We start from the raw sequence: 20,156 nt of genomic DNA, 5'->3' as shown, positions 1-20,156 counted from the left end.
AAATCTGCAACAACAAAAAAACAGATCTGCAAAACTGAAAAAATCATTTAGGCTTACTAGGACTTCCCTCCACTTTAGTTCTGTGAGATGCACAACACCGATCTGTTCAAGATGCTACACTGGGCCAGGCTCATGTCCATGTCTGTGAAGGTCCTGCGTGGCACATCCATGGTCTGAATGGAAGCCTCTCCGTACTCTGCCTCATACCTGAGCTCTGCACTGGCTCTCACCATCAGCAGAGTGTCTGTGGGTTCAAAGTGCTGCTGAAACCTCCTCCCACATGGGGCTCGGATAGCTAGGAGCAAACTACCAGCTTCTTTGGTCGTTATTGGTCCAGGGGGTTTAGGCCCAGCCCTCTTGTCCACCTCAGAGCCGCTGGTCTGGGTCGCATCTCTTACTGTGGGGAGATCTGGCTCCTCGGGCCGGTGCCTCTGCTGCAGGACGGCATCACCAAACAGGCTGAGCCTGGACATGCTTTGGTCGAGGCTTCTCCCGGGACGCACACCTGACTGCCTTCCACCTATGGGAGGAAGAACCTTGTACTTGTTAAAGGACTGCGCTGGAGCTGCGGGTTGCAACGTCTGCAGAGCCCCATCCTGACTCAGCTGGCCGGCCTGCCACATTATGGGTTGGGACTGGGAGCGTAGGTTGTCCGGCCTGCTGTCCCCGGAAGGCCTATGTGTGCCGGCAGCGCCACCGGAACACGGAGAGTCGTTACCAGCCAGCCGGCTTCTCCCTTTGGAGGACTTTGGCCTTGTTAAATGCATCGACGGCAAAAGGAGAGTTCGGAATAGTCTGTCAGTGAAAATTCACAGTTGTTTCTTGGCTTCAGTCCTTCACAATAAGAGTCGAAGACAATCATACCCTGATATTTATGAGCCGCTTCACTAAAATGGAAGAATAGATGCGTCCTCCCGTTGAAACGGAATTATAAGTTAAAATGCTGAAAATGTTTGTGCGCTTTTCACCCAGTTTCCGCAGGAAGTGCCTCTCGTTAAGCGTCAGCGAGGTTGCTATGACAGTCTGGTTGCCTTGACGACGACTTGTGGTTGGATTCGAGGAGACACCTGCTGGTGGCAGTGCGCAACTGCAGCTACAGTTTTAAACCTCTGACTGCAGCTACAGGTTTAAACCTCTAACTGCAGCTACAGGTTTAAACCTCTAACTGCAGCTACAGGTTTAAACCTCTAACTGCAGCTACAGGTGTACACCCGCAGTGCTGGGGTGTTCTGGCCCTCTGACAGCTCAAAAACATTTTTCATTATCAGATTTTATCATTATCACCTTCACGACCTTTCTTACGTTTGTGAAAATTATCTGTATACATGATTTTGAACTCAAGTCCACCACAGCAAATGACACATTAGCTCCGTTTAAGACCCCCAGATCTAAAAGCAGGGGTGGAAGAACATATTGTTGTGCCCACAAACCAGCTGAAATATATAAACTATTATAATATATAAGAAACAATAAATCAAAATGTATTAATTGATTGTATTTATTTTCATTAATCTGAATCTGTGTAGGAATAGGAAAATAAAGTTGTAAAACAAATGTATGAAACAATATATTTTACTGAAATGTAGTAGAAGAAGAAATAGCAGAAAATGGTCCCACAATCATTTACTTAAGTGCAGTACTTGAGTAAATGCACTTTGTTGCTTTCCACCACTGTATTATATGCAATGCACGTTCATACGCTTCTGTGGTTGGTGTTGAAAGTACTACACAACACTACTTCTCCCAAATCACTATTAATCATAAGAAACATAACTATAAAGGGAACACTATTAAATTAATACAAACATCACACAATGGGAGGTAACTTGTGTCCTCATTTACCTAACAAAAGTAATACAAGATTGTCAAATCAAATAAACACAAATTCACAAGTGACATTTTTTTTCATTATGCGACACTTTATACATTATATTTCAATTAATTGTAATACATGTATATAAAACATTACATTCTTAAGAAACAATACATCAATCACTTCAAATAAATAACAGTGTATTGTTTGATTTATATATTAAAACAACTGCATTGAGATCGATACGTTGGGTTCGCAACTCTGAGTCCAGTGCAAAAATCTTTGTTTCCTCTCAGTAAAACTGTCTTAATATTTGGTTTAGCCATTAAACTGATGTGTTTTTTAATAAAGTATCCACATTATTCCAACATGTTTGGGTATGTTTATATGTTGCTTTTGAATGTCTCAGATAAATTGAATGCTCTTGGCACGTTTAGACTTTCCCGTCCTTGAAGAAGTGTTTTAGAAACTGCTTCTCTCCCATTGAGGCTGAAGTTTGTTGTTGGTCTTTTAAATGTCATTTTTACAACAAGACCATAGAGATTTATGCAACATCTGGTGTCATACAATATCACATTCATGATCTATTAGCTAGATATGTCAGTGTGTGAGTGGAATATGGTATGAGAACATAAAATACTTGACATACTGGCCCTATTGTTACATTATGTCAAACATGGATCTCTCTAATACATAACATCATGATTGCTATCGGTTCTAAATAGAGCAGCAACTCACAATTATGTTTTATGTATTACTTTCTATTTACTATCATTATCAATTTGCTAATAATTAAATCTGTCAACAACAAAAAATCAAGAGGGGAAGCACATTTCTTATATTATTTCCGAACCTAAAACAAAATCAAATATTTAGTATGTTTTAATATTTTGCTTGAAAAGAAAAATACTGTACTCAGCTGAAACAGCAGACGCAGTGCAGATACTTTTTTTGTAGCTGTAGATTTGGAATAAATAATTCAAACAAATAGCTTTCGGCAGTGAGCTAAGACTTGGGCCCCACTGCTCCCTCCATCTACTAAAATGAAAACAGAATACATCTACAAGCAAAAGTTGAATTTAAAAGAGATATATTATAAAGAGTGCAGATACACATGCAACATTTTAATTTACAGTAGTTTTACACATAATAAAAAAACTGGAAATGTAGAAGTTACAGATTAGTGAACATATACTTAATCAACACCATTGTGCAGATGATGAACAACACTTAATTCACCAAAAACCAATAGCAGCTTGATTGACAGCCCTTGTAATCATGTAATGAATGAAGTGGCTTATAATACTACTTTGTGCTATCTATGGTAAGTCCATCAAGTTTTGTTGAGTGTAAAGTTCCTCCGTGATCTGGTACACCTCAGAGATAAGAGGTAGAGCCTCCCCGAGCTTGGCCACGACCTGCTCCGGGGGCCCCACGTTCATCACCTCAAAGAAAGCAGGGCGACCCGGGAGCATGCAGAACGCCATGCCTGCAGCCTTGCGGACCACCCAGGGGTGGAACTGGGACAGAGACTCATTGTAGGACTCTGAACACATGACAGAAGTCTTGCCGTCCTCACTGCTGGTGCGGAGGCGCTCCAGGAAGAGTTCCAGCCACCTCAGTGCACGGTGGAGCCTCAGTAGGGTGCGACAGCCGGACTCTGGATGGCTGCCTCTCTTGGTCAGGTCCACTAGGTCGTTCTCCAGCTCATACTTGACCATTGACTGGACAGTGGCATACTGAGAACCGTTCTCACCATTCAGGAGAGCCACCAGGATGTGAATCTTGTTGACAGCATCTTTGGAGATGAAGCCAAAAACACTTCCCAAGCTGTTCAGAAATCTAGTGGTGGGATACATGAAACAGTTTGCAAACGCCTCAGACATGACACTTTTTAGACTGTTTCATCTGAGTATAGTATGCACAACACACTTACTTTACAAGACCACGCCACCCTGCGACGTAGTGTTCAAGATAGACTTCTTTGTTCTCCGATAAACACAACTTGAAAGTGTCGAGCACCTCCTGCAAGCAGAATTTCTGGTCTTCGTCAGTGCCAGCCATGGTTTTCTATACGGAAGTGTTATCAACAAAAGCCAAAAGGCCACAAATGAATGTGTAAATGTGACGAACGGCTACTAACAAACTGGTGGTCGTAACTCATGTAAGTATTGAGGTGTAAGCCAAGAGGCCGAACACATTACCTGCTAAAACAATTCGGACAAACAAAAGGAAATTTAAGCGATAGTCTTCATCTCAGTGGACCGACAGGTCATTCCTGCTCCGCCTCTACTGCGCAGACTCGAGTCGGAAAACACCGGAAATATGCATTTTTTCCTTTAAAATAAAAGCGGAGCATACGGAGCATTGCTAGCTGCCATGAGATAGATTGACGACAGGGGAACCACACACACACTCTGTGGCTTGCCGTGACAGCTTTTACAAAGACCTCGGCAAAAAACAGAGAAGAAGAGAAACTAACTAACTGTGGAATGGTTAATGCCCTGAGCATATCAGATATGTACATCTTTAATATGGTTTCTACAAATACTGGAATCCACCTTTAAAATGAATGCTTTGTGTAAATTAATGTAAAATAAAAGCACATCACCTCAAAAAGTCGTGTAGTCAACTCTTGTAACATGGTTTGTAGAAAGGGATTTTATTTTGAAGGCGCCTCCCGGAAGTAAATAGCTTGGCTCTGGTAAAAAAAAAAAAAAAGAAAAGAAAAAAGTCTGGACTCGAAATGACCCACATGTAGTTGTACAAGTTAGACAATAAACACATCTTTGTAAACAAGGTGTTATATTTTGGAACCAGACCGGAACCCTGGATCATTTTTCTGTCTTCTACATCAGGCTGAGAAAACATGCCTGAAATAAAAGTAACACCACTCGGTGAGTAACGTTGACGACACAGCTAGGTTAGCATCTACTCTGCTAGTTCCGTCAACAATACATGTGTCTGTAACTGTTTGACGTTACATGTCATCTAAGTCTTTGACGCTTTTGGAGCAGCAATAACTTGTGTTTTTTTTTCTGTCGTGATGTTTGAAAACACTTCGTAAGTTTCACCCGTCGCTGCCAGCAGCCGTTGTTAGCTGACGAAGCTAACTTCGCGTGACCTGTGTGTTGCTTCTTCTTTTTTTTTAAGCTTTCTCTCAACTTCACTGTTCCCTCTCCAAGGTGCTGGACAGGATGTCGGCCGCAGCTGCATCCTCGTCTCTATTGGAGGCAAAAACATAATGCTTGATTGTGGGATGCACATGGGGTACAATGATGACGTAAGTAAACTAGCTTATATTTAAAATATCAAATAACCTTGTAAGATAAACAGCAATGGCATGTCATGCTTTTCTTTTGTTTGATTTCATTTAATAAACACACTACACTTGTCAAATGTTTTACATAACAGTGAATAAAAGACTGAATAATCCAACATCGGAGCTGCACATGCGGAAACTTAAAACTTATAAAATGAAATAGCTAACACAAGCAACTTGTTCTGCACTAAGTTGAATCAGTTTTTTAAAGCAAATAAATCAAACATTCTCTATTTGCAGCTTCTTAAATGTGAGGATTTGCCAATATATGTCATTGTAAATTGAATATGTTTAGGTTATGGTCCATTGGTTGAACACAACAAATTAATTTTAAGACATTTCACCAAGGCTAAACAACTGATCGAAAAATATAATTGAAAATAATCAATTGTAGAAGTATCTCTTTTAAAAGTGTAATCCATCTTCAGGACTCTTTAATTTCATCTCCAAAATCACATTTTGCACACCCACTGTGCATAATTGTTATTTTGAATACATTAGCCTCAACATCTATTTTTAAGACACATTGTGAGTTTCAAACGATTTGGACTTTGTGGAGAAGATACATTACAGTCTTATCCCCATTGAATGCAAGTCTGTATTGTCATTGCAGAGACGTTTCCCAGACTTTTCTTATATAACCCAGAATGGGCGTCTGACTGAATTTCTGGACTGTGTGATCATCAGGTTTGTTGTCCTAATATTCACAGTATGTAGTGTATTTCCTCTCTCACTAATACAGATAGAATACATATCAAAATCCAGTGTTTTTTACATGTCTACCTGTTCCTTTCTCAGCCATTTCCACTTGGACCACTGTGGCGCTCTGCCCTTCATGAGTGAGATGGTGGGCTACGATGGACCCATCTACATGACCCATCCCACCAAGGCCATCTGTCCCATTTTGCTGGAGGACTTCCGGAAGATCACCGTCGACAAAAAGGGAGAAACCAACTTCTTCACCTCGCAGATGATCAAGGACTGCATGAAGAAAGTTGTACCTTTGAACCTGCACCAGACCGTCCAGGTGCAGTGCTCATATCATTTTTGAAGACATTCATCTATTAATAATTTCTGCACCAGCTGCTTGTCTCTTTTGATGGCAAATCAAGCTGTTTCTGTTGTGCTGCTTGCTGGCAGGTGGATGATGAGCTAGAGATCAAGGCGTACTATGCAGGCCATGTCTTGGGAGCTGCCATGGTGCACATCAAAGTGGGATCAGAATCTGTGGTCTACACTGTGAGTGTTAACAAGTCTGCACTGTGTCAGAGTCCATATCAGAGAGTGAATTTGACAGACATGATCTCAGAATACTGTCTTTTCTTTTTTAGGGAGACTATAACATGACACCTGACAGGCATTTAGGGTAAGTGGCCTTTACTGTATTTAATGATTATATGCTGGAGTTTGCACGTACAGTCTCTTCATCCTTGCGTTTGTATATTTGCAGTGCTGCATGGATCGACAAGTGCCGTCCAGACATTCTTATCTCAGAGTCTACATATGCCACCACTATCCGGGACTCAAAGAGATGCAGAGAGAGAGACTTTTTGAAGAAAGTGCATGAAAGCATAGAGAGAGGAGGAAAGGTAATTTTCAGAGCTAGTGGAATTCTGTATTTTGGGGTGTTTATGGAGAGAGTTCGGATTTTTACAAGTTTTAGCTTTCTCATCTTTTCAGGTTCTTATTCCAGTTTTTGCCCTCGGGAGAGCACAAGAACTCTGCATCCTGTTGGAAACCTTTTGGTAGGTTTGTTCTTCCAAAGAAGTAAAATTCACATACACTGTCTTATATTATATATATATATATATATATATATATTTTTTTTTTTATTACGCTTGATAGAATAATGCCGGTATTCTTATCAACTTTTTTATAATAAGTGCTGGCTAGTTGAAAAGAGACTAATTACCTCCTCTCCTCAAACAGGGAGAGAATGAACTTAAAGGCCCCAATCTACTTCTCCACGGGGCTGACGGAAAAAGCGAATCATTATTACAAGCTTTTCATAACATGGACCAACCAGAAGATTCGAAAAACCTTTGTACAAAGAAACATGTTTGAATTCAAGCACATCAAGCCTTTTGATCGCTCCTATGCTGATAATCCTGGACCTATGGTAAGTTTGATTTGTTTCCCTCTAAAAAGTTACAGGATGAAAATTCAAATGGCAGTAAAACCACAACAATATGTGCACTTTCAGGTGGTGTTTGCCACACCAGGTATGCTGCATGCTGGCCAGTCTTTGCAAATCTTCAAGAAATGGGCTGGTCATGAAAAAAACATGGTGAGTCTTGGAAGAAAATGGAAGTTTTTGGGGGGGGGGGATTTTTTTTTTTTTAACAAGTTCTGCCTCTTTTAGGTCATCATGCCTGGGTATTGTGTACAAGGAACAATCGGTCACAAGATCCTGAATGGGCAGAGGAAACTGGAATTGGAAGGCAGATCAACAGTAAGTGTTTTTCATTTCCCCGTCATCTGTGTCAGTTAGGGATCATACTTTATTTTATGGGTTGAACTATTTTTTTTTTGCAGCTCTGCAGATAAAATAAATTCCTCATGTTATCCCCCACTTTCTCTTATTCTCCTTGTGACTTCTGTCTGTTAAGCCAGAGGTGCTTAAAGGAACAGTTACGCTTTTGTTCAATTTCATTTTGGAATATTGCAGAACAAAAACTCTGTGGCAAACAAAAGCTTAACTTGTATGGGTTTTTTTAAGCATAAATGCAATCACTTTTTTAAGACACGTAAAAGCTGCAAAATTAGAAAAAAAAACAGGTTAGGTTATTTACTGACTTTTATGTTGTAGAACAAAATGTTAAAATCTATATAGCTTGTGTTAACCACAGATCCTTTTTAAAGCATCTAATTTTAAAAAAAGCATTCAAGAAACCCATTGACTTTGATCTGGAAGTGCAAACATGCCGACTCATTTCTGGGTTTTAGGACTCACTCCTGCAGAACTTTATTAGAGTCAGGCTAGTTGTTTTCACCTGCTTTCAGTCTGTGCTTAATAAGCTCATTGTCTCCTGGTTTTAGCTCCATATTTAATGAAGCAGCTAAAAGAGTGAGAGAGTTCTAATCTAACTCTCAGCAAAAAAGCCAATAAGTGTATTTCCCAAGAAATCAAAATACTCCTTTAACAATAACCACAAAGATGTGTAAAACAACACTGGCAGATTGATTGACTTAATTTTCTGTAATTCTTACAGTTGGAAGTGAAGCTACAGGTGGAGTACATGTCCTTCAGTGCCCATGCAGATGCCAAGGGCATCATGCAGCTCATTCGCATGGCTGAGCCCCGAAACATGCTGCTGGTACACGGGGAGGCGGTAAAAATGGAGTTCCTCAAGGGCAAGATTGAACAGGAGTTCAGTAAGTGCATTTCCATCCACATCAATAATGTTTTTAAAAATGAAAAGTCATTGGTAAAAGTTTGCATGCTCATAATGGGAGGAGAATGCGTTGTCAGTCCTGTTACTGTTGTTTTTAAATGACAGGCATAGATTGCCACATGCCAGCCAACGGAGAGACGGTGACTGTGACGACAAATCCCAGCGTGCCTGTGGATATCTCGCTCAATCTGCTCAAGCGGGAGATGGCTCTCGGAGGTATGTTGTGGTTGGTTTTTAAGGAATTAGTTTCGTTGAATTCAGAAGCTAGGGGGAAATAAAATGGCACAAATGTTGTCTTATGGTTACGGTGGCGTACAGGGTGCCTACACAGTTTCAGTTTCAGAACTCAGTTTTTTCCTGACATTTGAGAAGACTGAAGTGTTGTTCAGAGTGGTGTACACGGCCAGTCATCTTGTCCCGTGCCACCTAAATACCATAACCCAAATTAGTTTTCATAATGACAAATGTCATGTATGTGAGATGATAGACTCTAAAACCAGAGAAAATAAGAAGTCTTTTCCATACTCCTTCTTGAATTTTTGTCCAGTTTCAAATAAGCCAACACCGGTTCAAAAATGTTTTCAGTTCTAGAATGTTTGAAACATTTAAAATATAATACTAACCACTTTAAAACGCCAACCATTCATAACTGTTCGGACTTCTTCTCTCTGAGCTGCAGATCGCTGACAATGCGTATAGTACGGCGGGTTGCCAGGTCTTCAGGTTAAGCATCTGCTCTTTCTTCATGATAAACCGCTGAGATCTGTAAACATATTGGCAGGACAATCAGAAGCTCCCAAACCTACGCTGAAGATTTATCTGTTTATTTTCTTGTAAATTTATCTAAACCATTCTTGTGTTGAAGGACCGCTTCCTGATCCCAAAAAGCCTCGTACCATGCATGGAACCCTGATCATGAAAGAAAACGTAAGTTAAAATACTTCTGACTATATGTCAGTGCAGTGAGTCGGTCACTATTGGACTTTCTAAATACTTATGTGCTCTGCAGTCTCGTGGCAACTGCTCCATTACAGCACTGGACAGATGATGATGCAACTCCTCGTTTTCTTTCCCTGAGCACAGAGTCTGAAGCTGGTGTCGTCAGAGCAAGCCCTAAAGGAGCTGGGCCTCAACGAACATCAGTTACGCTTCACCTGCCGCGTGCAGCTCCAGGACCCGCACAGCGACGCCGACACACTTCACAGAATCTACTTACACCTCAAGAGGTGAGAGTAGCAGTGCAGGGAGAGGAGATTCACTGGGCCTCCTGCAGCATCTTTCTAATCTGCATTTATTTTGCAATTCACCTACACCACCTACTTTTTTCACCTTCCTCCATTACTGTTTGTTTGCCTTTTTATCCACAAAATACATTTTATTTTATCCCAGGGTCTAGTGTCCAGTACATCTTTTAGTATTTTTGTGATATACTTCAGGATATGCACTACAGGATGTGTCAGAATGTTTGTTTTCTGAGAATTAAGATATTTGATCTTATCTCCTTTTTAAATCATGGATGCTTGAGGTGTGAAATATGTTTAATGCATGTATCATGTAACGCATTTAATTTCTGCTGCATTTTGTGAGATGTAAGATAACATGTATTATTTGCATTTTATTTGTCTGCTTCAGCGTGTTAAAAGGTTACACCATCCAGCACCTCCCCGATGGAACAGTCATGGTAGAGTCCATCGTCATCAAAGTCTCCTCCTCTGCTGAAGACCTCAACACCAAGGTTCTGCTACTTTCCTGGAGTTATCAGGTAAAATATTGTCATTGTCTTTGCGTCACTGATTTAATTTTACAATGTTTTTCAAACTTTTACAATTACAAAAAAACAATAAACCCAATAACAAAAGACAATAAGACAATTAAACTGGCAGGTCAGATGTAAGGAAAATTACAATACGTATGACACAATATTATTAATAATTAAAGGGTCTGTCTGTTTGTTTGTTTATACCCTCTTTTTTTGATGTTGAGAATGACATCAAGGTTCCTTGCTTCATCCTTTGTTTTAATAGACAAAGAATCAAGATGAGACTTAATTTTATTTTCTCTTCCACTCTTTTAATCTTTATATAGGAGGCATTCATTGGCATATATATATGTATGTGTATATGGACGTTATATTTTTCTTTTGAGTGGTAGCTACATACAAGTTAAACAAAAGAGTGTTTTGACTGGATCCCTGTGGAACTCCATATGATGTGTTGATAGACTCTGCTATGCCGATATCCCACCCATGATTCCAGTCTTTCTAATAAGAGAGTGTGATCTACAGTTTTGAAATCAGCACTGAGGTCTAGAGGGACAAGATTGAACACATTTGAGTCCATACTGATGCAAAGATCATTGACAACTCCGACGAGAGCTATTTCGGTCTTGTGGGGAGGTTTGAACGCAGACTGAAACGAATCAAAAGGATAAGCCGTCAGATAATCGAGAGTTGGTTGGAAACAAGCACCAGCGTACTTATAGCTGTCCACATTTTTGCTCCTTTCACAACGTCTGAGAAGGAGGTTGTGACGTTTTTCTCAAGTCAGTCAATATATATTTGGGTTTATAACTGTTCAGTCTCAGATAGTGATCATCACACCGCTGTACAAGCTCACTGACTACGGGCCCATCTGATGACTCATTTCTGTGAAGCTGACAACCTCTGTGTTATCTGCAAATGTACTAAACAGAAGTGTGAATAAGGCACAACCCTGTGGAGATAAAAAAAAAAAAGTATTGCATCCTTTCCTGTCCCAGATCCTTTTGCAACTGCATAAGTGCATTTGTTTTGGGTAAAATCCGGTTTGAACGCATCGCTCACAGAATATCAGTGAAACAATCTTCACATGCCCTCAGGGTCCTGAAGAAAGGTTGATCAAGAAGTGAAAACTTGTGTGGGCAGAGTTGGGGCTTTGTAATGTAAGTACGGGGGGGGGACCATCCTGTTGAACTGCAGTCACTGCGCAGTGGAAGGTGTTTCTGTGGCTTCTTGTGCTTTGTGCAAAGCAAAAGTAGAGACATGGTACATTTCTGCCTCTTTGTCATATTTTGTTTTAAATTGAATACCAGCGTTTGATATAATTAGTTACTTGTGTAATAAATTGTGGTATATAAATTAGCCAAAAATGGTATATAAATTAGTCAAAAATAATGCAAATACTGTAGAGATTAGAATTGAGATATATATATATATATATATATATATATATATATATATATATATATATATATATATATATATATATACACATACACAAACATGTACGTAAATGTAGAAAACTATGATTTTTAGGGTGTATGACATAATGTTTGCAAAAACGAGGGGCTACAAGTAGCAACTGCTTACTTTTAAGGTGTCGTCAGGTAAAGGAAAATGTGGGAACCACAGTAACGTTCATCTATGAGTTACTATAGGAACTGCTTTTTGTCAGTCCTCTTTGATTGGTCCATGTTCTGATACCACTTTCGAGGTATGTGTTTATTTTAACTTGCGTTAAAGTAAAAATATGGTGCTTTGTCTTTCCTTCCAATGCTTCTGCTTTGACTTTGTTTTCTGATTTTTCTTTGTCAGGATGAGGAACTGGGCAGCTTCCTTTCAACTCTGCTGAAAAAGGGGCTTCCATCTGGACTCTGAAATATCTTTTGATCCAAAACAACGAACATTTGAAGGATATTTCACTCTAAAAACAGTGAATGTACTCTCCCATTTATACCTGGATTTGTGGAGGCTCAAACCTCCTTCCCAGTGCAGATGATTACATATTTGCACCTGGAAACTTTGAATTTGCTCCCTCCTATTGTTGGGATAGTGATCCTTGTTGACCCATTGTTTTTTAAGTGATGTAGGAGACTCTTTCATGGACTCATTTATAGACTGAACTGCACACGGTTATAAAAATAAAATACTCAAAGTTTGATTTGTCCATTTTTTTTATTTTGATGTACATTTCAAGAAACATTTTTTTAAAGTTACATTAACAATGACTCGTATCAGGATATATATTTACAGTATGCATACACAGTTACCCTTCAGCTCACTGTAATGGTGTATACATGCCTCCTTCCCCGGACTCTTCTCCACAGCCATGCCATCTTTAACTGCTTCCAGTTGCAGTGGTTGGTGGTGAGGTAATAAAGTACGGGGTCCAAGCATGTGTTGAGGATGACGAGCGCCATAGTGACCCTCCTGGCGTGGTGGATGGCGTTGGCCAAGGAGCAGCTCTGGATGACCTCCAACCGTCGAAGGAGGTGCAGCAGGTACACCAGATGGTTGGGCAGGAAGCAGAGCAGCGTTATAGCCAGGATGGTGTAAATCACCCTCACAGCTTTTTGGGCTGTTTTAGTCCTTATCATGGAAATGCGCTTTGCAGCCAGCGGGTAACACACCATGATGATCATGGAGGGCAGCAAGGAGCCAAAGATCAGGCACAGCAGGCTGTACACCGCCAAGCGTGTGTTCCACTCTTTCTTGGCGAAATTCTCAAAGCAGCTGTGGCTTCCCGATCTGTCTGTTTTGGTTTCCAGGGGACCCATGAGGACAAAGACCAGCATAGCCACAACAATTAGACACCAGAGAATCACACTCACAACCAGGGAGCACCAGGGGCTCCGCAGACTAAAATAGTTGTGCGGGTGTACTGTGGCCATGTAGCGATCCACACAGATACAAGTCATGAAGCAGATGCTCAAGTAGATGTTGGCGAAGAACAGAATCCCAGTGACACGGCAGGCGACATCCCCAAACACCCAGTCGTTTCTGTTTAGGTGGTAGTGGATCTTAAAGGGCAATGTGCAGAGGATGAGGATGTCTGCCAGAGCGAGATTGCTGATGTAAACACTGAAGGCCGTGCGGGGAGTGGTCCTGAAGGTGAAGACGAAGAAGGCGGCCAGATTTCCTGGTAGACCTACAACTAAAGCGAGGATGTAGACCGTTGGGAAAAAGTAGTACTGATACTCTGCTGACGGGGAACTGCAGTTGCCACCGGTCGCATTCATCATTGCAGACGGAGTGTTTTGTCAGATGAAAGTCAGTGAGCGTAGGTTGATTCTCAAACGCTGCTGCATCTGTTCCTGTATAAACACAAGCATGTTTCCATTCAGTTTTTCCATTTCTACTTTTTCACTACCTTGGAAACTAATCTATTTGTGTCAGTGTTTTTTGTTCCAGAAGCTGACTACATTGTTCTGTAAAAAAAAGGGGGAAATGGAGTGGATATTTACTCATGTAATTACTACTTTACGTTTATCTAAGAAGAGGATGATGTAAAACAGAAATAGCAGTGACACACTGATCACTTATAAAAAGCCATAAAAGCTACACTTAGTAGCATTAATGTGATGATTTGAATCCTGCACATTCAATCAGTTGTACGGTTTTAAAGTGGTTTCACTGCTTTTCCAATGCAACTTTTCTGAAACATTAGATGTATATTACAATCTGAACACAAACTACAAATAGACTGTGGACAGTTAAAATAAAACCAATAGGTTTTTAGAAAAACAACACTTACCAAGTTACTTCGCTTGACTCTTTTGTTTGATCTCCAAATGCAGAAATCTGTACTGTATGTTGAAAACACATGAGATGAAAGCTTAGTTTTGTAGCTGCACATTGGTCGAGCAGCTCCCCAGAGTACGGTGAGCATATACAATGCTGCTCTTTGCAAAGGCGTCTTAGTTTCCTGTTTTAGTGAACTGTAGGAGTGGAATTAAGAGAGGGGCAGGAAACCATAGCCTGATGACACTAGAATATGCACACAGTCTGCTTTTACTAGTGTATTTATAATTTGCATAGCTTGACTTAATAACACAAAATACACATAGAGGTCAAGCATGCTTCACATTTTCTTCTCTATAGGGAAGGTTAGTTTTGAAGTCAAGGGCATGCAGAGTGTCCTAAATGCGGTTCTTCAAGATGTCCTTACACTGTATGATTGATAATTATTAATGAAGTAATTGCAAGACATGATTATGGATCTTTTGCATACGATCCATATCTATGTACTCCAGGATATTGTGCTTTCTGTAAAGCTAAGACATATGGTGATGCTATTTATCGCAAGTTCTGTTGCACAGTTAATAAAGTGTTCAGTTGGTAATTCAGCTTGGGTCATTTGTAGTAATATTTTAGATACTCTTCTCTCGAATGAGTTAATAAAATAGTGACTCACAACATGTTGGTATGGTTCCTAAAAACGTCAACGTTAGAATTTTATTTTGAAAGAATAAGACCGGAAGTTGTTTTGAGTCGCGCGGAACAAGGAATACATTGAAAAGTGGTTAACGCTAATATTTTACTTTACAGGCGAATTATAATAATTATGTTGAGCTAATATGTGCTATAATCACCGGCTGCAACAGATAACTAAAAGGCACAACTAGTTTATAGTGTATTACTTATAGACTCTAGCTATATGAGAAGGTATTACCATGTTGAACGGTAATGTTATGCTAGCCACCTAGCTAGCTAGCTGTTAATAACAAAACACAACTAATACAACAGTGTCTTTATGTTCAGATTTAACTCAGCGAAGGCCGTATGAACATCGCCTGTAATCAGTGATGTTCTTGTCTAGTAATATTTAAAATATGGATAAATCAACCGCGTTAAACGCAGCAGATGGAGAGGCTTCAGATAAATGCTACATCTGTCTGAGCCCCTTTAAAAAGCAAATAGTAGCCTCTCTAGAAAACTGCCAGCATGTGTTTTGCATTGATTGTATACTCCAGTGGTCCCAGGTAAACGTACACTTCACCTGTCACTCCTGTCCAGCAACACATTTCATGTCTTTACCACACTTACTTTTATCAGAATATTATCTATTTTACATTCGGACAAGAAGGTGTAGCAATCTCACTGGCAATGCCATATATTTGCAAGATCAATACATTGAGACAAGTTAACTTGCGTTTCAAGATGAGGGGAATTATTTCTTCCCTCCCCCACCCCCTCGTGGCTCCCTGATCTTTTAGAAAAGGATGGCTGCAATGACATGATATCAAAGTGCAACACCATGTCAAAAGACATTTGAGATTAGAGCTGAATGATTAAATGATTGACTCGGTCACTATTTTATTTTTAAATTAGCTCTTTTAATCAATTAAATGCCAAACGTTATATGCCTCTGTTGTATGTCATTGTAAATGGAATATTTTTGCATTTTAGACTGTAAACTAAAGATGTCACCTTCGGCTCTCGGCTTTTGTTGACACAATACTTGATGGATTAATTTAGAAAAGATCATGAAAATATTCGTTATATGCTGGACAATTCGATACACTATATGTACGAGCCTTCACTTTGGTAAAATACCTTCTTTTTTCTCTGTGCAGACTGTGAATCAAATTGTAAAAGACTATTATGTCTAAGCTGCGTTAACATCAAGGTTTGCATTTGTTGTTGTGGTTGAAATTGAGAAATGTTGTTGCTCTGTCTTGATTCTCAGACAGCCAACACTTGTCCTGTGGATCGGATCAGATTTGCTTTCATCCACCAGAGACGGCGCCCTGGAGGGGCGATCCAAAAGAAGGTGATTAGTTGCAGTGTCCCAAAGGAAGCTTCCTGCCAAGTATTTGGAAACGTGTGGGACCTGAACTGTGTGTGGTGTTGCTGCAGATCAAAGTGAGGACAAAGAAAAGGGAAGATGATGATGATGAAGAAGAAGAAGAAGAGGGGAGCAACACTGTTATCTGCGAGGAATGTGGACGCAGCAACCGCAGGCACCTGCTGCTAGTGTGTATACGCTGTGATTCAGGGTATGGTTTTGCAGTTTTATCTCAGGGAATTTTCAGTAGATAGCGGTGTTTATTTTAGTCATAGCAGCATTAAATTGACTACAATAGCTAGTTGTACTGAATTGACTTTGACAACTCAAATACCTACAATCTCTGGTGGAGCTGCTGAAAATATATGTTAAAGGACCTTAATCACAGAACTGCGGTTGTACTTCCAGGTATCATATGGACTGCTTAACTCCATCATTAAACACTGGTCCTGAAGGTGACTGGGTTTGTGCTGAGTGTGCGGTCACTCCCGAGCATACAGGTAAAGCTTTGTTGGTAACCAAGTCGGTATCTGGCACCTTAAATATACATATCATCCTGCTTTTGGTTTGTTTTTTTACTTACTTGTGTTATTATTTTGCTAAATAATTGATTGTGGAAATTGTAGCTGCCTCCTTCTGTAAAGGACCACACTGGTGTTTTTGTATCCTTAGCCTATTTAATTACTGCCAACCATTTTCCAAAGCAATAATAGTACCTGATGAATGAGTCTTCCAGGTAGGCATCTGTTTATGATCATTACGTATGTCAGTTAATGATAATACAAAATATAACATTAAACAAACAAACAATTAACAATATAAATATTAAGTGTGCTGGCGTATGAGGAAGTTGATTTACATACCTGTGATGGCAAATTTAACCCGTGTTGAGTCTCTTAAAGAAATAATGTATTCCCTGCGCAGAGAAGAGGAAAACAGAGTCGCTATGAGTCTGCCTAAGGCTCCACTGAAGAGTAACAGTTTACATAGTAAAAGGTGGGAGGTTACAAAGAAACATGTTTTTTCAGGTTGTGATAGAGACTGAGTGATTGAATCAGTGTGGGCATCAAAACATCCAAATGTCTTACATATAGGTCTGCCTATATGTTAATGACCTGTCCATTTAAGTGATTGATTACTTCATACCAGGTACAGGGGTGGTATGCCATTTGTATTTGACAACTGCAGGAGAGAATATGGTTTGCATACAGAGGTTTGTAGCCATCTCACAAACTAGAAAGAGAGAATACAACTAAGAATACATTACATACCACAATGACATGATCTGAATCTCATAGCTGCCTGCCTGAATAGATTCATCCACACCATGGATACAATATAGGAACATGCCTAAATTGCCCTCTATTTGGAGGTCGTCTCTTGCCCAAAGATAAAATATACTGTAACATGTAGACATACTCGTTCTTTAAAGGCACATTTAAAGGCACATTTTTTTTATAAAACATTTTTCCATTATGTGAAATTGTCCCTGCTCAGATGGCTCCATGGTGGAAGGTGAGATCAGTGATGGAGAACTAACGGACCTCCTAGCTGAAGTAGATGAAACTGCCAGCAGTCGCCTTCGGCCCTCCACTCTGAATCGTCCCAGCAGCTCCGCTGATCGACGACACAGTCAGAGGATCCAGAGCAGAGCCAGCAGCAATCCTCATCCTCTACCCCAAACCTCCAGGGTCAGTTCAACATGACACACAGAGAGTAACATTTGTTTGTCTACCAGACAGCATGAGGTCAAAATTAAGAGGTGCGCAGGTGACAAGATGTGTTCAAACATAATATTAGAGCTTATACAGTGCAATTTGTTCGGAAGGTATTTCCAGAGCCCCCAGAGACTCTTCGAACCATCTGGATGAAGCAATTTTGTCTTTGAAATGATATAGCTGCCAGTTTGTTTTGTAAAGAAATTATAAACAGGTTATTGTTTTATGTAAATATAAAATAATAGAGTAACATTGTTTGTATTTAACAGAAAAGTCACAACTGGGGAAACAGATTAAAATAGCAAATTTAATATTTTGTATCCAGATAGTATTAAGATGTGTGAAATACATGCAGAAAAAAAAGGTAGAACTTAAAAATGTAATGTTTGCCATTAACTCTCCCCATGTGCATTATTCATTTCGGTAAACTCAAGTGGGCCTCTGACTTTATCAAGTAACTAGGGGCAAAGGGAAATTTTTCAAGCAGTAACCAGATCCCCTTACTGTATGGGCACTGCTGTGGCATTTAACCACACTTCTTGCACCTTTCCAGCATGCAACCAACTGACGCGTGTGCATCGTCTCTTGCTGCTGGTGTTTGCGGTCCCTGCCAAACTTCTCTTCTCTTTTGGGTTCATCTGTGTGGGTTACTGCTTCTTCTGCTCATGTACAGTAGACATTGATTTACTGTAACTGTTGATAAAGATTAAAGGGCAGGATAACCTTTGCTTCCCTTCACCAACGCCTTTGTATGTGTCTTGTATCATTTTCCAATTCTAAATATTTCTTTAAGGTTGTAAAGTGCTGGCTTCATTTGGCTGTGCGTGGCTAATACTCTTCTAGTAGAGACAGCGCTTTGTTTACTCACTCAAGGACATCTGGACAAGGATGTAAAATCTAAAAATAAGAATGATTTGATCTCATATACTGAGTCAATAGGTCAATAATGACCGGATCAGCCAGATACGATTCTTTATTCATTGTCACAATGAGATTCAGTGTTTCTGAATTTACATTAATTTTGCAGAATATAAAACATAAACACAATAAAAGCACTATAAGACCGTTTAAGACATTAAAAGTGTTGGGACTATACACCCAACTACATATAAAAAGTAGATAAAAGGAATGGAAAAGTTCCACAATAAGATGCAGTTCACAAGTTGCACCTCATTTTCAGTAATCTAAAATATGCAGTATGTACAAAATCCACATTTTATTGCTGCTTTTTACATTTTGCTTTTGAACTGTAAAATACAACCTATCATAACATTGTTGGTGTAATATCATAAATGATTTGTTTTTGTTCCCAGCATGTACCCCGATACCTGTTACGGGCAACACAGCCTGCAGTAGCAACAGTTGAAGTAGCTGCACTTCATCACGGGGATACCAACAGTGCTGCGGTCAGTAAGTTACCGACTGTTAGTTCACTTCCTCATAGCTTCAAGGTTCAGTGGATTTTTTCACATTTACCATCATCTGTGTTGTGTGTTTCACAGAGTTAAAGAGAAAGGAAAGAAGAAAGCGAGCTACTTGATCTCCTGACACCAGGAGGAGTTGTTGGACGGTGTGTATCCTCACTTCCTGATAAAGCCTCCTCCTGTCATCATTGACCACATGGTGGCAGCATTGTGTTATGAACATGAACCTGACCAGAGGAAGATGTTAATGTTGATTTCAGTACTATTGTTTAATCTTAAGTTGAATGTTTTTGTTTTACTTTTGTTAGAAGATAAGGCTGACATTATTCTATAGTTTTCTTACTGTCAATAAATCCCATGAAAATACCGAAACCAGCAATCCGTTAGTCCGCCTCAGTACTGTATAACTGTAGCATTCAGCCCATTAGTTTCTACCTAAGAGGTCATTTTTGTCAAAAAATGTAAAGTTTTATTTAAAATAAAACAGCTGTGCACTGTAAGTCTTAGTAAACATTACTCAAACAGGATAAATAGTGCATTTATTTTCAGTGTAGGCTTATAATACTCATTAGGTGCCATCGTGAGTATTTATGGCTGCAGGATGGCGAATGCTGGATTGAGCCAAACTAAACTATAGTGTGTGTTTAGGTACATGAAGGGAACCACTGCAACATATTTTTTGTTGTGTGATCAATATGAACTTAATTCACTGATTTGTAAAAATGAGAAGCCACCGCCAAGCTTTAAAATACAAAATCATGTGTTCCGAGAATGTTCATATTGTTTATCAAATTAGAAAGGGAACGCAAGCATTTACACATCTTTTTAAATACCACACTTTAGAAACTTGACTAAGAGTCAACAGCCACTCTTGTGAAGCTGTACTTCCAGCTATACCTTGAGCTGAATGCTAACCTTGACATGCAACTTTTCGTAATAC

General features: G+C 39.7%; 5 protein-coding genes across 5 annotated transcripts; 2 read left to right on the top strand and 3 right to left on the bottom strand.

Annotated features, from left to right (window-relative positions):
• Positions 1-74: 74 nt before the first annotated feature.
• ubxn10 (UBX domain protein 10) lies at positions 75-767 on the bottom strand (the record flags this gene model as incomplete). Its single annotated transcript, XM_079226527.1, has 1 exon — positions 75-767. The coding sequence occupies one exon, from the start codon at positions 765-767 to the stop codon at positions 75-77; it is 693 nt and encodes a 230-aa protein (XP_079082653.1).
• A 1,166-nt stretch (positions 768-1,933) lies between these two features.
• Positions 1,934-4,105, bottom strand: cptp (ceramide-1-phosphate transfer protein). The gene is made up of 3 exons (XM_079226597.1): positions 4,018-4,105; positions 3,750-3,883; positions 1,934-3,655 (listed from the first exon to the last, which is right to left on the bottom strand). Exons 2-3 carry the CDS (start codon positions 3,875-3,877, stop codon positions 3,133-3,135), a joined length of 651 nt encoding a protein of 216 aa, XP_079082723.1. The 5' UTR covers positions 3,878-3,883; positions 4,018-4,105; the 3' UTR covers positions 1,934-3,132.
• A 441-nt stretch (positions 4,106-4,546) lies between these two features.
• On the top strand, positions 4,547-12,430 carry ints11 (integrator complex subunit 11). The gene is made up of 17 exons (XM_079225570.1): positions 4,547-4,710; positions 4,999-5,096; positions 5,749-5,822; positions 5,934-6,162; positions 6,276-6,374; positions 6,467-6,501; positions 6,586-6,724; positions 6,816-6,880; positions 7,065-7,254; positions 7,339-7,422; positions 7,498-7,587; positions 8,348-8,510; positions 8,636-8,746; positions 9,396-9,457; positions 9,614-9,756; positions 10,163-10,292; positions 12,102-12,430. The coding sequence occupies exons 1-17, from the start codon at positions 4,683-4,685 to the stop codon at positions 12,162-12,164; spliced, it is 1,803 nt and encodes a 600-aa protein (XP_079081696.1). The 5' UTR covers positions 4,547-4,682; the 3' UTR covers positions 12,165-12,430.
• A 129-nt stretch (positions 12,431-12,559) lies between these two features.
• On the bottom strand, positions 12,560-13,528 carry LOC306743279 (lysophosphatidic acid receptor 6; the record flags this gene model as incomplete). The annotated part of the gene is made up of 1 exon (XM_079225784.1): positions 12,560-13,528. One exon carries the CDS (start codon positions 13,526-13,528, stop codon positions 12,560-12,562), a length of 969 nt encoding a protein of 322 aa, XP_079081910.1.
• Positions 13,529-15,118: 1,590 nt separating this feature from the next.
• LOC306743966 (PHD and RING finger domain-containing protein 1-like) lies at positions 15,119-19,332 on the top strand (the record flags this gene model as incomplete). Its single annotated transcript, XM_079226526.1, has 7 exons — positions 15,119-15,268; positions 15,976-16,059; positions 16,146-16,285; positions 16,483-16,574; positions 17,572-17,765; positions 19,106-19,202; positions 19,295-19,332. 7 exons carry the CDS (start codon positions 15,119-15,121, stop codon positions 19,330-19,332), a joined length of 795 nt encoding a protein of 264 aa, XP_079082652.1.
• Positions 19,333-20,156: the final 824 nt, after the last annotated feature.

Source organism: Taurulus bubalis (genome assembly GCF_910589615.1).
Source record: "Taurulus bubalis genome assembly, chromosome: 11".
Lineage (NCBI taxonomy): Eukaryota > Metazoa > Chordata > Actinopteri > Perciformes > Cottidae > Taurulus > Taurulus bubalis.
The sequence above is the reverse complement of the archived record's forward strand: the minus strand, read 5'-3'. Positions and strand labels throughout refer to the sequence as shown.

What these genes read in the sequence shown, in the direction of transcription:
- ints11 (XM_079225570.1), top strand. Translation starts at nt 4,683, where the DNA reads ATGCCTGAAATAAAAGTAACACCACTCG. An exon ending in AATAAAAGTAACACCACTCG is followed by an intron (nt 4,711 to 4,998) that starts GTGAGTAACGTT and finishes TCCCTCTCCAAG; the next exon opens with GTGCTGGACAGGATGTCGGC. An exon ending in AATTGGAAGGCAGATCAACA is followed by an intron (nt 7,588 to 8,347) that starts GTAAGTGTTTTT and finishes TAATTCTTACAG; the next exon opens with TTGGAAGTGAAGCTACAGGT.
- cptp (XM_079226597.1), bottom strand. Translation starts at nt 3,877, where the DNA reads ATGGCTGGCACTGACGAAGACCAGAAATTCTGCTTGCAGGAGGTGCTC. An exon ending in GGGTGGCGTGGTCTTGTAAA is followed by an intron (nt 3,656 to 3,749) that starts GTAAGTGTGTTG and finishes TCCCACCACTAG; the next exon opens with ATTTCTGAACAGCTTGGGAA.